The sequence below is a fragment of the Xiphophorus couchianus genome, chromosome 7 (genome assembly GCF_001444195.1).
Source record: "Xiphophorus couchianus chromosome 7, X_couchianus-1.0, whole genome shotgun sequence".
Lineage (NCBI taxonomy): Eukaryota > Metazoa > Chordata > Actinopteri > Cyprinodontiformes > Poeciliidae > Xiphophorus > Xiphophorus couchianus.
This window is the reverse complement of record NC_040234.1, coordinates 24,055,162-24,071,332: the sequence shown is the minus strand read 5'-3', so window position 1 is coordinate 24,071,332 and position 16,171 is coordinate 24,055,162. Positions and strand designations below refer to the sequence as shown.

Here is a 16,171-nt window from a genome sequence, read left to right as displayed (position 1 = left end):
AAAGTAAAGTATTGAAATAATTGTTTCATTCTACTGAGCAGGTATGATCACATTAAATTTTGCTTTGTATTGAACAAGTCATAACAAAACACATTTTATGGTTTTGGAAAACAAAAATACCTATTCTGTATCAATTTCTGTTGTTGTAGTTGTACATTTTAGCAGCACAAATTATTATAGACAGTGACCATTTTGGATGTCGAAGTTACAAAACAGGGGTATACTGTCAATTCTCACATTTTTGCACGCCTTTCATGCATAGTGGTCACTACAGTGGACCGCTATCTAAAAGCCATTTTTTTGTGCTTGTGGATTTTTATGTTATAAATGCACACAGACCACTGAATTGGACACTAATGCATCATAAAATACACCATCAACTACTGGTCATCAGCTGCAAATGCAAGAAATTATTTTTGTTAAATCCAATATGGCCGGCAGACAAAAAAGCATGCCAACAGACCCTGTCCCTCCTTCTACTGTAGATGACTCTTGCAGGTAAAAAAATATTGTAACATCAGATAACCCCTAAAGAACAATACTACTGATGTATTTTTTAAATAACAACTTTGTATTTGGAGAAAATTACAATTGATCACCTAAAAAAATAAAATTAAATAAAATTATTTTACAAAAAATGTTCTTACCTTTTTTATGCCTTAAGAAAATCAAAAAAAGTTTAGAAAAAAATTCTGACACAAAGATCATAATTCATGCATGAAAGGGTTAATAGAAGAAATCTCAGTATAATGAGATAGTATGTCAATAATGAGATAAGTATCTCAATATAATGAAATAATGAGATTTTTTTTAATCACATTTGCTGAAAAGGGCTTCCATAGATTTTCCATGAAAAATAATTTTCTGTTTGAAAGGATGTATCAATAATTCTGTACTGGCATATGGTGTGAAATTATGTTTAGAGAACAACTGTGAGTAGGCTAAAGGAGAACCTGCTGATGAAATATGTATACTGTATAATTTATTAAATTCAAAATCACATTGTAACAAAAAATATAATTCTCTAATAATATGAAATATTAAATTGGGTATGTTATTTAAAACTGGTGCTTTGGAGAACCAATATATTATAAGATTGAAGATTACAGAGTGATTTTAATTTAAAATATATATTTTTAAAACACTTTTTTGTTTTAAAAAGTTATTACAATTTCAAAGGTTTTGACCAAAATTTTATTTTTTTAATCGAGATTAGTTTTTCTTTTTAATTGTGAAACAAATTTACCTCCACAGTGTAACGCGAAGTCCTCATTCTTTGGGATTGCCGACGTGCACTCATGTTGTTCGCTTTACGTCAGTAGTCTTCGTTTTACGACATCCCGCCATTTTGTATTTTTTGAGAATCTTTGCAAGTTTCCTGTACCCATCCAGCTACTGGGCTCGCGCTATATTCACTTTTGTGGGAACTGAACGGTTCTGTTGGGATCATTTTATTGTTGCTTTGGGAGACTACTTTGGTCCGGGAGAGCAACTTACACCGGGAGTTTTTCTCTGAAGTCCATGGTGTGAAATTTGTCGAACAGTGGAGGAGCGAAGGTAGGACAAATACATGAGGCTTGTGGTAGCATTGTTAGCTTAGCGGCTACGATGAAGGTAGCATTACAAGATAAGGCTTAAATGCGACCTATCAGCGATAGTGTTACGAATATTGAATGTTACGTATAGTTTCGACGTTAGTTGTAGATTTAATGCAGGGTTCACCGCTGTTGGCCTATAGTCTGGACATATTATAATAATAATAAGAGTGATAATAAGGAAGTCGGGGACAACAATGAGCCTATCACGCTAACAATGCAGCAAGCCTTTAGCCTGTTGATCTACCAGACACTTGGGTGTAATTAAACTACTCGATGTTTCTTTTTTGATGTGAAAGATGACGCAGTTCCTCCCACCGAACCTGCTGGCCCTGTTTGCGCCTCGGGACCCCATACCCTTCTTACCTCAGCTGGAAAAACTACCACATGAGAAGCACCACAACCAGCCCTACTGTGGTATCGCTCCCTTTATTAGGCACTTCGAGGTGATTGTTGGTTTTTCTGTTTTGTATGTTGCTCTGGTTTAACGTCCAATTTTCTAACTGAAATGGTTGTCTTTGGGTCAGGATCCAAGAGATGCCCCTCCACCGACCAGAGCAGAGACTCGTGAAGAGCGTCTGGAGAGAAAGGTTAGAATTGCTGGTTAACAGTTTTCAAGTATTTGAAATAGTGACTGAATTTGTTTTGCCACTGCCCTTATCCACTGATCTGTGGACATGTTGTGTAACTCTTTATGTTTATGTAGTGCTAAAAAAGTAACCTGAATAGTCTAGGAAGATGTACAGCTGACTGACAAGAAATACGATTTTATATATACAGTGGAACCAGAAGTTTACATGCATTAGTTCACATTACCAAAAGTAGTTGCTCACCCATCCAAATTATCGGAATCAGGTGTTTCAATCACTTGCATGGCCACCGGTGTATAAAATTAAGCACCTAGACATGCAGCTGTTTGCAAAAATATTTATGAAAGAATGGGTTGCTTTGAGGAGCTCAGTGAATTTCAACATTGCAGGCAAATTCAATAAAGACTGGAAACAGAATGTTCATTCACGTGTTTTTATTCAGAAACATCAGCTTCCGTAACAGCTTTGGGCCAAGGCGATTGCACAATTTACAAAACCATGTCACCTGGTTTTGTGAACACCTTTACATTGCACTGATGATGATGATGGCGCACATAGAAATTTAATTGCAAGTTTGTATAAGTTTTTACATTTCTCAGTATTGTAGCGGATCCTGTGATCTTGGTGTGTTCGCCTCGGAGATGCATCTTTGTACCATGATAATTCCATCAGTGGTGACATTTAAATTGGCCTGGCTCTCTTCGACTTCCATGTTCAGCTGCTGCCACATGTTGTCATCAGAGAAAAAAGTAAAATCTCTGATACTAATTCATTGTAATTACATGGAGCGATTTGCAAGAACATTAAAATAGAAATAAACACAATTAACAATCATGACAAACCTGAACTGGGAACAAATGGTTGAGTTGAAGCTCCAGTTCAATCCCCTGCTTCCTGGAAACACCAGGTTTTTATTAACTGGTTCATTCCCCTCATGCATGATGATGCCTCAGCATTGTGGGAGTGCTTAGTAAGACAGCACATGTGAGCAAAGTTTCATCTGTAAATAAAAGCTAATCCATGTAAACTAATTCAAATATCCCATGGAAAGGAATTTGAATAAGCTGAAAGAAATATGATCAGAAGTGGAAATAAGAATAGAATAATAATTTACCTTATTCTCCGTGATAAGATCAAAATGATCCCACATGGGAGAAAACATCCTCTTTCTTGATTGATTGATGCCAGTAATACGAGCCAAAAATCAACGCAAAGTATCTCCATCCAACAAAAACCACAAACGTGTCGACACAGTTTCTCCCTCATAAATACAATTTGACTCGTTCACAACCAAACGAGGAACTGTATCGGTCACATGGTTTTCCTTAAAGCTATATGCGCGCCAACACAGCGTTTCGTCTTGTTTGCTCGGCGCATGTACCAAAGTTTCTGTATCGTCTGGCATGGCCCAGACAACACAGTAATGGCACTAGTGCAGAGAGTTTTTGTGGAATGGGTTTCCATGTTCGAGCAGCTGCATCCACGCCATACATTACCAAGTGTGGTGCAAAGTGTCGTCTGTAGTGGTGTAAAACACGCCGCCACTGGACTCTAGAGCAGTGGAGGAGCGATCTGGCAATCTGATGGATGAGTCTGGGTTTGGCAGTTGCCAGGAGAACGGTACTTGTCTGACTGCATTGTGCCAAGTATAAAGTTTGGTGGAGGGGAGATTGTGGTGTGGTGTTGTTTTTCAGGAGCTGGACTTTGCCTCTTAGTTCCAGTGAAAGGAACTCTGAATTAGGGCTGATTGATTTGAGGAAAAGCTAATATCCCGGTATATTTTTGCAATGCACGATATATATGGCAAAATATTTTTAGAATGAGCTTCAATATTATTTTAAACTATAGATCCCTTGCATCATAATGTCACCCACGCAAGTTACGGTACACGCAACAAGTCTGCGTGTACCGTAAAGAGACAGAGAAAAAAGAATGAGTGGTTTTGAGTTATTTTTCCCATTGTATAGCACTAAATGAATCATACGTACATCTCAAGGTTTTGTTTTAACGGAATAGTTCTACCGCAGCAGCGCGGCTATTAATAGCATGTAAAAGAATAGTCTTATTAGGTGGTGAAATAAATTTTTGGTACAACCTTTTGTGGCAATAGTTTTATAACATGTTTCACAAATTACCTCATTTTGTTTGACATCCTCCATGTAAAATCTGAACTACTGCCAAATTATTGATCCAGCAGTGTTTCTCTTCGTAATTAGACTAGTTCGACAGAACTAGACTGACAGAAAACTTTCAGGTTGGTTGGGGGGAGAGACTAGTGACGTATTTGCAGGGTGTTGGATAAACCATACTTGCAGTGAATTTGATGGCGAAAGCTTATTATTTGAACAATTTGTACGTGAGGGTTGCGATGGTGCCATTTTAACCATCGTAAATTGAAAAACTCACGATACATCGAGTATACTAGATGCATACTCTGAATGTTTCAGCACACCAAGACATTTTGGACAAATCCATGCTCCCAACTTTGTGGGAACAGTTTGGAGCTGGCCCCTTCCTCTTCCAACATGACTGTGCACCAGAGCACAAAGCAAGGTTCATAAAGACATGGATGGCAGAGTCTGGTGTGGATGAACTTGACTGGCCTGTACAGAGTCCTGACCTCAACCCAATAGGACACCTTTGGGACAAATTAGAGCGGAGATTGAGAGCCAGGCCTTCTGCTTTGTTGTCCAACATCGGTATGTGACCTCACAAATGCGCTTCTGGAGGAATGGTCAAAAATCCCCATAAACACTCCTAAACCTTGTGAACAGCCTTCCCAGAAGAGTTGAAACTGTTCTAGCTGCAAAGGAAAGGGTGGACCAACGTCATTGAACCCTATGGAATAGGAATGGAATGTTATTTCAGCTCATATGTGATAGTCAGAGTGGTACATTCATTGATTTCAGATATGGAGGGATTTTCAATGACAGAACAGAACAAAAGTGAGAAAGGAACGCTCCTCTGTGAATTTAAATCATAATGATATTTATTATGGTGCGTCACACCTGCTGTGTTTAACCTTTGAGTGAGGTTTAATTTAATGCTTCATATTTAAATGCTTGAAGATTAATTTCTACAGTCATATAAACAAGTTTGGGCACCCCTTTTAATCTTATTTTTATTTCTAAATATTTGGGTGTTTGCAACAGCTATTTCAGTTTGACATATCTAATAACTGATGGACAAAGTAATATTTCAGTATTGAAATGATGTTTATTGGACTAACAGAAATGTGCAATATGCATTGAAACAAAATTTGACAGATGCAGAAATTTGGGTACTCTTATCATTTTATTGATTTTGAATACCCTTAACTATTTGTCACTGACATACTGAAATACAAAATTGGTTTGGTAACTTCATTAAGGTTTGAACTTCATAGCCAGGTAATATGATTGTGTGTTTGTATGTATGTAAGTAGGTAGGTATGTACATACATCCAGTTCCCCTTACTTGGAGAATCAGTCATTTCCTCTAGGTAAGGGACCTTTCACATCAGAACATTTTCTGACAATTCCACTGAATGTATTGACGGTTTGCATCATGTCAATTGGTACTCTCAATGGACTACCATACAGGAGAGAAAATTACAAGCACCAGTTCATTCATAAGTAGCTTGAAAAGCTGTCGTGTTGGTGTGTCGCTCGGAAAATAAGTCAGTACAAGTCACACCTGCAAAATATACGTTGCACATGTCTATGTCAATGTACAGCAAATTGATATTGCTGAATACAAATTAAATCTGCAGCATGAAACCAGCTGTTCTGTCTAAACAAATGTTGGTGAATGTTCTTCATTTATTGGTTGTTTTGTTTGGTTTACAGAGACGAGAGAAAATTGAGAGACGGCAGACTGTTTTGGAAACAGAACTTAAGCTTTGTAAGTTTGTACCAATATAAAACTTCTTTACATTGTTGGTTTAGACTAAACTTGCTTTTATTGTTTTTTACCACAGGGGACCCTCATAATGACCCAAATGCTCAAGGAGACGCTTTCAAGACCTTGTTTGTTGCACGAATTGTTAGTATGGTTGGATCAAAGTATATTGCAGTCCTTACAATGCGCTGCATTAGACACATCATTTTTAATATTTAAAATAAAATATTGCTTTTTTATGCAGAACTATGATACTACAGAGTCCAAGCTTCGACGCGAGTTTGAGGTCTATGGCCCCATCAAAAGGGTAGGTCAGCCTGCTCATTTATTAACCTTTGCATTAGCTACAGCTTACATTTTCTTGCCGCTTTACACAGGTTTATTTATAGAATTGTAGGGCCCAGCATGGTCAGACTGAAATTGAACTGTTGATGTTCATATTCACTCAGACCCATAACAGTTCAATAGACACAAATCTCCTGGGAAACGCTTCCCGCAGCAGTATCCATCATGGTGTTTTGTCCTGTGACTTCAAACACCATTGTAAACACAGCTATCATGGCAGACAGGAACGACTATTACGATTTCACAAGTTCAGAAGAGGCAATAATTGATGGGAGAGAAAATGTCTTTTTAATTTTCACGCTGTGTAAAAAAGAAGGGATGGTGTCAGTAAGCCATTCTTCCGCTGCATCAGACTTGAAGTGAATAGGGGGAGTTTAGATCTGCCTGAAAAACTGGTATTCTGACTACCTGTGCTAACAATCTTTCTTACCCTTGACAAACACTGAGAACATCAAATCATGGAAGTTTGTGTTCCACATAAACACACCCATAAAATTCAGACCAATCACACCAATAGTGATGGATGGAGGCCCGAAAAGTTCGGCAGGGGTTTTTCATAAGAAGGGGCTGATGACATGAGGCCGAGAGCAAAATGAGGGGATTTTTGCCATACAGCTGTGACAAGAACTGATTTTGGCAATTTTTCTTGACCATACAGAGCCCTTTAGCTAGCAGAAGCTCATTATGTTTTCAAATTATAAATTTTCTTGTATTTCTTGTTCCAGATTTATATTGTCTACAACAAGAGGACGGGAAAGCCTCGTGGCTACGCTTTTATTGAGTACGAGCATGAACGAGACATGCACTGTGAGTACCAAACACTGTGTAAGCTCACCCTGTCATACAGCCTATTCTTTGATATACACTGGGGCGTTTACTTGAGTAGTCTTTTTTTTCTTCTTTCTTTTTCTTTTTGCTGCTATCCTTTATATTGATTACACTGGTCAGTGATGGCCAGGCCAGCTAAGTTTCTTGAAGCATTGCTTACAGATGAAGAGATTGCATGAAATCCCAATACTTGCTTGGTTTGACTAAAAACTGGATTTAGATAAAAAGCAGATAATTCAGATCACCAGGGGACATGACAGAATAAAATGTATTTTATCTGTGAACCTGAACATGTTTGCTTGTCAAAGGGTACATTGTCTTTTAACTGTGAGGTGTTGTAGTTCTGTGGAACAGCTGCTCTCCTGGTTTGGACGGGAATGGTAAGCACAAGGTCAAACTGGACACCAAACATTGACGGAAACATTCTTTAAATCCCATCATCTTTTACTGTGAGGCTGTCCGTTTTTATCTTTAACTCTGGTCATGGTGAGCTTTTTTTTTTGTGATATTTATTTATTTTTATTTTTTTTTAAATAAAGTTTATTACAGTAGTAAGCTATTGCTGCCCAAATATTTGAATACAAATTTAAATATATTTTCTAGGAGATATGAATACGATCTCTTCAGACAAGTGATGTCATCCAAAGGTTAAGCCATGCTCCTTTACTGGATCAATGCAGAGCCTACAGTGTAGCATATTAAAGAGATATTTTAATCCCTAGTTTGCAGTAGGGCTGTGCAACTTTGCATCCAAACAATTACAAAAATAACATAATTGCCAATAAAAAACTGTTTTAGGTCACTCATTCTATTGGAAGTGCAATAAATGCGTTGTATTTCAAAATTTATTTTTGATTGACCAAAATGTTTTCCCACCAAAGTGAGTTAGCTTAGGTTCTAGTTGCAGTGAGACCAAAAGTCTTGCTGACTCTTTTTTTCTTTTAAATGGCTATAACTGATCTTCTATATTTGCTGGTATATTGAACTCTAAACTGTCTTTTGCTGTCATGATTGTGGATCTAATGATTCTTTGCATTGCTCTGTAAATTGCACTCGGGCAATGTTTGGAGATCCCAATACATTTGAGCAGAGGAACCATTTCAATTAAGCTAAATTTCTGAACAGTTATGTGTCTGTATAAGCTACCATGAAGCCTCTGCGGGGATCTGATAAGGCAGCATATATTTAGCTTTCCACCATTCTCTAGTATTTGTAGAATCAGCTCTCCCAGACCAGAGTTGCTGAACCCACAACTCTGTAGTGATAGTTGGAAGGGAACTGAGGGGGTGGGATGTGGGCCTCAACAGTATATTAACTGTGTGTTGTTCTCATTGCCACTGCAGCCGCCAATCTGTGATGGCTATTGGCCAGAGCTGGCTGGCAGATGATGATGGTTATGATACATCTACACCCTACTACCACAGCTCAGTATATGGTTGGTATAATGGGTTTGTATGATGGGTAAGATTTCTTTCCACCCTCCATCTCCTACATAGGGAAGTGGAGCAAAGTTCAATGGGTAAAGCATCTTTTTGTTGGCCCTAAAGAATTTTTTTTATTCGTTTAATATAATCTGGATTTTAGGCTTTGACCATTGAATGCTCCCCTGTACAGTACTCTGCAAAAACATTTCCCAATGATTTTGCTTTGTGTTAAAGCCACTTCAGGTTTTTGAAAGCTTGTAGTTAGGAAAAATAGGCTGTGTGATTATGGGTAGGCACAGCACAACATTAGAATAAAAATAAGAAATACCCTTTTTTAAGCTGCCTGATCAAGGTGCTGGAATTTAATGTACAGATGCTTGAAGATTGGGCTAAAAACATTCTTTTTTTGTGGGGAAAGCTATTATTGTGTGAGGATTACTTGAACTAGATGTGTTCAGCTTTTTAAAATGACATCAGAGGAAGTGTTAAAACTATATTTTGTACATTCTGTCAGATATGTCAAACCTCTTCATTCACTTGATTTGGAAGTGTTGGCTGCATTTTGGAAATCTGAGTCAAAGTAATGATCTACATTGCCTACGGATAACACAATGAGGCTGCGATTTTAGTAATAGTGAAGGCAGTTAGAAAAGTCAGCAGTAGAACTGGTTTGCCTTGGTCTTTAAAATGATAAAATTCAGTTTTATTGTAACTGTTCTCACAGAGCACTATGATCTCACTTTTAATATGTTTAAAAATAAAAGCTCTCAGCTGGCAAGTAAAGCAGATTTTGAGTTTTGTTATCTTATTAGACTATAGTTTAAAAAGAGAAGATCTCACAAATCTCCATGCATCATTCATCCTTATTTCCCAGGACACTTAGTGTGTTTGTCTTGTCATCTGACCCTGGCACTTTAGTGTGGCAAACATTTTTGTTTATGCTAGGAAGCAGATAAATTTGCCCCTGAGCTGGCTTTAATAAAATATGCAGATGAGGGGAATTTCTTGATAATTCAGCAACAGCCTACTCATTCATTATTTACTATATTAGGATACATTTCAGGCCCTAGTTCCTCCGGATATAGCTGCCAACATTTCAGTAAAGTCCCTTACTGAATTACTGATGGGATTTTTTTTTTCCAAAGAGGTTCCAGATCGGTAAAGGAACCACTTCGCTTTACCACCATCTGAAAGTCAAGTTGGAATCATGTGAAAACAAATATCTTGTTCCTTACGTGTATGATTCTTTGCCTGTTTTATTCTGAGGGTTTTTTTGTTTTTCTTTTGTGAAGGGTGATATTGCATATTTATCCCATTATTTCTGCAAACAGATGCTCTAATATCAAGACTTTCTTTTTTTTTACCAAGGGTGCTTGTGAATGCTTCATGATTATGATCGTCTGATCCCTTATCCAAAAGCCAGAAAACTGAAATTACACAGCTTTTAGAGCAAAATATGTATAAAAAAAAACAGAGTCTATATAACATTGTGGATTCAGGGGAGCAGCATGTTGACCTACAGGCGATTTGAAAAAAAAATCTGAAAAGATTTGAGGCAGTCGGCTTTTGTTAATCTGATGCTAATCAGTAACAGAAATATTTGGTACAGTTCTGTTGCTTCAGTATGCACATAAGCTACACAAACCCAGTGTTTATCTTGTACCTGGATACATGCAGAGTTTTTAATGTGCAGAACTAGATGTACAATGCAAAGTTCTTTAGTGTAACTTTGAAGTGACAATAAGACAGGTTTCACTACCACTGAAATATATTTCGCAACATAAAACTTTCTCATACATCTGCAGTTGAGAAAAAAAGATGGTCCAAACCAAAAACATTCTTTGTGTTTTTGAACAGTAATTGCTTGCTCTGCACTTAACTGAATTGATCACCTGAAATGCCGTCAGGTTGAATGTAAACATTTCTGGTATTGGAGAAAAATCAGCTGAAAGTATATTACATTTCAGGTAATGTAACTTGTGTGCTATATTGAACATGGCATACACTGGATCATGTAAAAATTAACAACTATGAAATGACTGAAAGCTTTTTCATTCTCGAACATCTTCAGTCACACTCAATTTAAAAAAAGTTTTAAACACTATTGATCATTTTCAGTTGGTTGTATTGTATCATCATCCATCCATCCATCCATCCATCCACACACACACACACAGATACATACAGATACATAGATAAGTAGTTATACACAAATCCATTATTAGAAAAACTCAACTAGATCTGTGAAAAGTGGTTATTTCCTCTGGCCCAACAGCGAACTGGTGCAGGTTAGCACTACTTTTTCTCACCCAGAGCTTATCTCGTTGGAAACATAAACTAGTGGTAGGTTTTGAGCTCTAGCACCACTTCAGAACTGGAACCAGTTTGGTGGAAAATGCTTCTGAGAGATTTCAAACCACTTCTTAGATGTGTTCTTCAGCAATACACTCAAACACCAAGTCAAGATCTCAACATAATGAGAATAAGTTTAGGAAATGTGTAACGCTGTCACACCTCAACAAAAGTAGGCATCTCATTTGTACTTCTATTGCACACAGTGGTGTTAGACATGTATTTTAGCTATAGGGGGTTTTATTCAGAAAGGGTTTTCATTGGAGTTATGGTAAGCCAACTCCTGATGTAAAGTTAGTCCAGTTTCTCTTTGCTTTCTTTTAGTTTTTCTTCTTTTTGTTTTCCTCAGTTGGTCAGTGTTGTTGGTGACCGTGGGGGTGTGGTAAGACCCCGAAGTCGGGTTGGTTTTGGTCATCGTTTGTGGACACAAACACACAGACACAAGTGGAGTGGAGTGGAGGGCAAGGGAGGTGAGGGAAGAAGGGTGAGGGTAAGGGCCCTGGCAGAAATGTTGTCTGAGTGGTGCTGTGGTGCAGAGAACCTTTGGTATGGTTCTGTAAGCTGCCAAGTTTGGTAAGGCCCTCTGACTATGTGCTAGGATTCTTGTTGATGTAAAGATAAATGTCACAAATTTAATTCTCAAGTTAATAAGAGAAGATAAATTTGGAATATTTGGATAAAAAAATTAAAGTTTTTGTATTCTTACTATAGAATTTAGTTTTGATTAACTTAAGCGTATTAAGTAGCTTGTATTATGCTCTGATTTGTCAAAATGAAAGTATCTACATGCAAGTATGGATGACAAAATGTTTGCAAAATGGCAATATATTGTTATAACTGAATATTATTGGTGAAATGCCTTTTGGTTACCTTATTTATCATGTTGTCAACTTATCCCACAAATAGTAACCTGTGTTGACAGTTGCAATTATATAAGCTAAGATTTGATGGAGTTGGATAAATGCATAAGCTCGATGCGCTTCTTCTACTGTAGAGGCCCATATCTTTTCCCAGTCTGAATTAAGATAGAAATACATTTTTAATAACACGTAAATGTTGACGATAAGAAAGCTGGTCTCTGGATGTTTTAAACAAAGTCGAAAGTGTAATGTATCAGTGACTCATCTGGTGGAAGGAAGTCTGCTCCCATTATCCTTCGTCTTTTACCCAGAGAGCAGCCATCTTTGCTTCACCTGCTCCTGGTCAGTATAATAATACACTGTATTCTGTTTCTTTTTTCCTCCCTTGGTCACGTTGTTGCTGTTTTTTCCTCCAACCTCACCTTTGTCTTCTCTCTCTTTCCATTTTTCTACAGCTGCCTACAAGCATGCAGACGGAAAGAAGATTGATGGTAGAAGAGTGTTGGTGGATGTGGAAAGAGGACGCACTGTCAAAGGATGGCGTCCTCGCAGGCTAGGTCAGATGGTTTTGTGTCCTAGACTTTCAGGCTTTTCTGCCTAAAATGTTAGTTGCTTGTGTATGTGCCTTTAAGATCTGTACTGGGTGTGGGGAGGCTCATCTTAGTTAATACGTGAAAGGGCTGATAATATGCATGTGATGTTCCTCTGAGCAAATGTAGAGCAGAATTTTCTCTCGACTGCAGAATAGGGCTAAAACAATTGTGATTAATTGATTATTGGAAAAAATCAAGTCAAATAATTTAGTAATCGAATAATTAACTGGAGATTACACATTGTGAAACATTCCATTTGCTGCAAAACCACTACTCTGAGAGCAGATATTAAGCCAAAGCTTTTCAAAATGATATACATTTTGCATGTAAGATGAAAAAATATATATATTGACTGCAAATATATTTTACCCAGTACTCCTCATGTAGCATTGTTTTAGCTTCAACTGGTTCATATTGTTTTTTTAAAAAAAAAATCTGTTAGGCACCTTTTCCTGTTGAATTATTAATTGGTTAATCAAAAAATAGTCAACAGATTAGCCGTACACTGCTAAAATGGCTGTCTTTATGTATATAGCATAAAAATGATGGCTCCAACCTTAAAGAATTTGCCTCTCTATCTTGTGTTATTATACAAGAAACTTTCCTTACTGTTATCAGACAGATGTTAAGTGTTAATTACAAAAGCTGTGGGCTGAGTTGAAAGAAGAAGCAAAACAAGTGGTAATCCATGTTTATGCTTTGGCCTGAGGGGGCGCTCCACCTTACTGCCATGTAACAAACAGCATGCAAGCATTGTCAACTTACCCAGTACGGCCAGATTATCTTTCAAGGGTATGGTATGGTCTAGGGTACAAGATATGGTCCAATCCATAGTTTCAAACCTTTTAAATGAACCCGTTTGCTGCTTCTACTCTTTCTAGGAGGAGGATTGGGTGGGACACGGAGAGGTGGAGCTGACGTCAACATCAAGCACTCTGGTCGAGACGATGCGTCACGTTATGATGATCGTTCACTGGGGGCGTGAGTGATTCTTTTCAGAAAGGTTCTGTAGGGTTGAAGAAGGCATTCTTATTGATGGTTTTTGTTTTGTTCTCAATACTCAGTGACCGTGGAGAAAGAAGGGAGCGCAGTCGTGACCGCGATCGTGACAAGGACAGAGAACGGCGGAGGTCCCGGTCCCGTGAACGGCGCCGTCACACTCGGTCCAGGGAGCGAGATAGGGAGAGAGAACGAGGGATTGTGGTGGGAGAAGATGGTGGGAGTAGTAGCCGACGTCGAGAACGAGAACGTGGGGGGGCAGGAGGAGGAGATAGCAGGAGTAGAGAAAGAAGTAGAGACCGGAAGAGGAGGAGTAGGAGCAGGGATCGGAAGAGAGATAGGGAGAGAGGCAAAGGTCTAGATGGGGATGAGGTTGGCCAGGGGGACGGCCCTCCAGAGGGTGGGGAACGTGTGCCAGAGGAGCATGGAGGAGAGGTGGCTGAGGGGGCAGAGGAGCGCAAAGACAGGGACAGAGATAGGGACAGAGACAGAAGGCGGAGCCACAGGGACCGAGACAGGCGTAGGGACAGGGACAGGGACAGGGAGCACAAGAGGGAACGTGGGGAGAGGGACAGGGGTGAACGGAGAGAGGAACGCCATGCCCCCACACGAGATGACATTGGCCCCCAAGACGAAATGTGTAACGAGGATGATGGTGCGCCGGCCAACGTGGAGGAGTACAGTCAGGACGGAATGATGGATCAGCAGTCCTTCCAATCAGCAGAGGATTATGGTTCTGGTGAGAACGGCTACAAGATGGAGGGACAAGGAGATGAATATTGAGCAGTTCCTCCATCAGGACCCCATCACTTCCACACAAGTCATTTTCTAGTGTGCTTCTCCTCAACCCCTGACTTTCAGCTCTTTATCTTTTCAGAGCCTCCTGTAATTGAATTGTCTGGCTAGCTTTTCTGTCAGTATGTTTCATGTACAGTGAACACATTTAAATTTGATCTCAGTCAAACAGTTATTCTTCATTGCCCAACTTATCTGTCCCATTAAATGTAATTACAGGGAGGAGAGGGGAATGAAGTGGAGTGGAAGTGGGAAGGGGTCCCAGCTAATGTTCATTTGACTTGGTTGGAAATTTAAAGCAGAAAAATTGGACTTAAATTAGTTTGCATTAGTCATTGTGTTTAAAAAAAATTGTTGCAGGTGTGTTAGATAATGTGCTCATTTTGATCCAACTAATATGTAATTTGGAAACTGGTATAACATTGAAACAACGGGGAGGCTGTTGTCTTATCTAATTTTTTATTTTATTTGATCTGCTGTTTCTAGATTTGGAGGATCATTTTAATAAAGATGTGGCTTTACAACAGAAGTGGTCTGTATTGCTCATTTATATCTCTAGTTGAAACAGACCCTTTTTTTTTTAGACATTGCTTCAGCATAAAACAAACTTGGCATGTAGTGATTAAGGCCCAACACAACTGAATGAGGATCATTTAGCTGTTCTTTTGCAAAACTTTCCATAAACTAATAACCTCCTTTGGGGAAAACTTCTATGATTTGAATTTACTCAATCTGGTTGTTCTCTACTTTCTGCTGAAAAGTGTGGAAGCTCATTGTACTGGCAAAAATGTTTTTAATGCTTTAACTATTTGATTGGTGGAACCTTAACTTTCTGCTGACCATCTGCCCTACTGCTGTACCCATCGAAAGGTAGACTGCTCATCAGGAAGCTATTGAATCACATTGATTTCAAATGGCTTTGTCTGCCTTTGAATACATTCTCCAGCCTTTTCTATCAGTTTTCCACCAGCCATTAAAAATATTCAAAATTTTGCTTATGGTGTTGCGTCCAAGCAATCATTACTGTGGCATTTTTTATGTCTTATAAAAATGTTGATCTGCTGTCTGTGTTGATGAAGCTCATAGAATTTTAGGGGCGATTGCATGGTCCAGTGGCAGCCTTGTAACAACTACAAGCTCTATATTTCATCTATATGATAAGCCAAAACAATGTAGAAATTGGAATAAAAGGACAAGTGGTTTAAAAAATTATCTTTCCAAATATTAAAGTGTGGTGTGCATTCAGCATTGTCTTCTGTACTCAGATGCTCATAAATGAAATTTCCTTACAAGACTGAGATTAGACGAAGAGCATCAGAACATTACGTTTCAAGTCTTTACAGAACTCCAACAAGTCTCCCCCCTATTTTCACAATCATCATTTGTCCACACGTTCCACCACTTCTCCTCCCCTTCTCATAGATGGAGAAGTGGTGGAACGTGTGGACAACATCAAGTTCCTGGGCCTCCACATCACGTCTGACTTCTCCTGGAACACAAACACCTCCCACCTGGTGAAGAAAGCACAACAAAGGCTCTTCTTCCTCAGGAAACTGAGACGGGCTGGACTTTCCTCACGGCTGCTCGTGAACTTTTACAGGGCGATGATCGAGAGCATCCTCTGCCTCAACATGACTGTGTGGTATGGTAGCTGCACAGCACTGGAGAGGAAACAACTGACACGGGTGGTGAGAACAGCACAAGGCATTGTGGGATGCCCCCTCCCAGACCTGGACTCCATTTACACAGACCGGGTCAAGAAGAGAGCTGGATCCATAGCGATGGATTCCAGCCACCCGGGCCACAGACTGTTTGTGCCGCTGCCATCAGGCAAGCGGTACAGGAATATACGGACTACAACAAATAGACTGAGAAACAGTTTCTTCCCCACAGCCGTCAGAGCCATTACTC

General features: G+C 39.0%; 1 protein-coding gene across 1 annotated transcript; it reads left to right on the top strand.

Moving 5' to 3' along the window:
• The first annotated feature begins 1,330 nt into the window (after positions 1-1,330).
• Positions 1,331-14,789, top strand: snrnp70 (small nuclear ribonucleoprotein 70 (U1)). The gene is made up of 10 exons (XM_028022556.1): positions 1,331-1,557; positions 1,895-2,041; positions 2,123-2,185; positions 6,013-6,067; positions 6,144-6,208; positions 6,309-6,371; positions 7,135-7,216; positions 12,329-12,430; positions 13,348-13,447; positions 13,531-14,789. Exons 2-10 carry the CDS (start codon positions 1,895-1,897, stop codon positions 14,246-14,248), a joined length of 1,395 nt encoding a protein of 464 aa, XP_027878357.1. The 5' UTR covers positions 1,331-1,557; the 3' UTR covers positions 14,249-14,789.
• Positions 14,790-16,171: the final 1,382 nt, after the last annotated feature.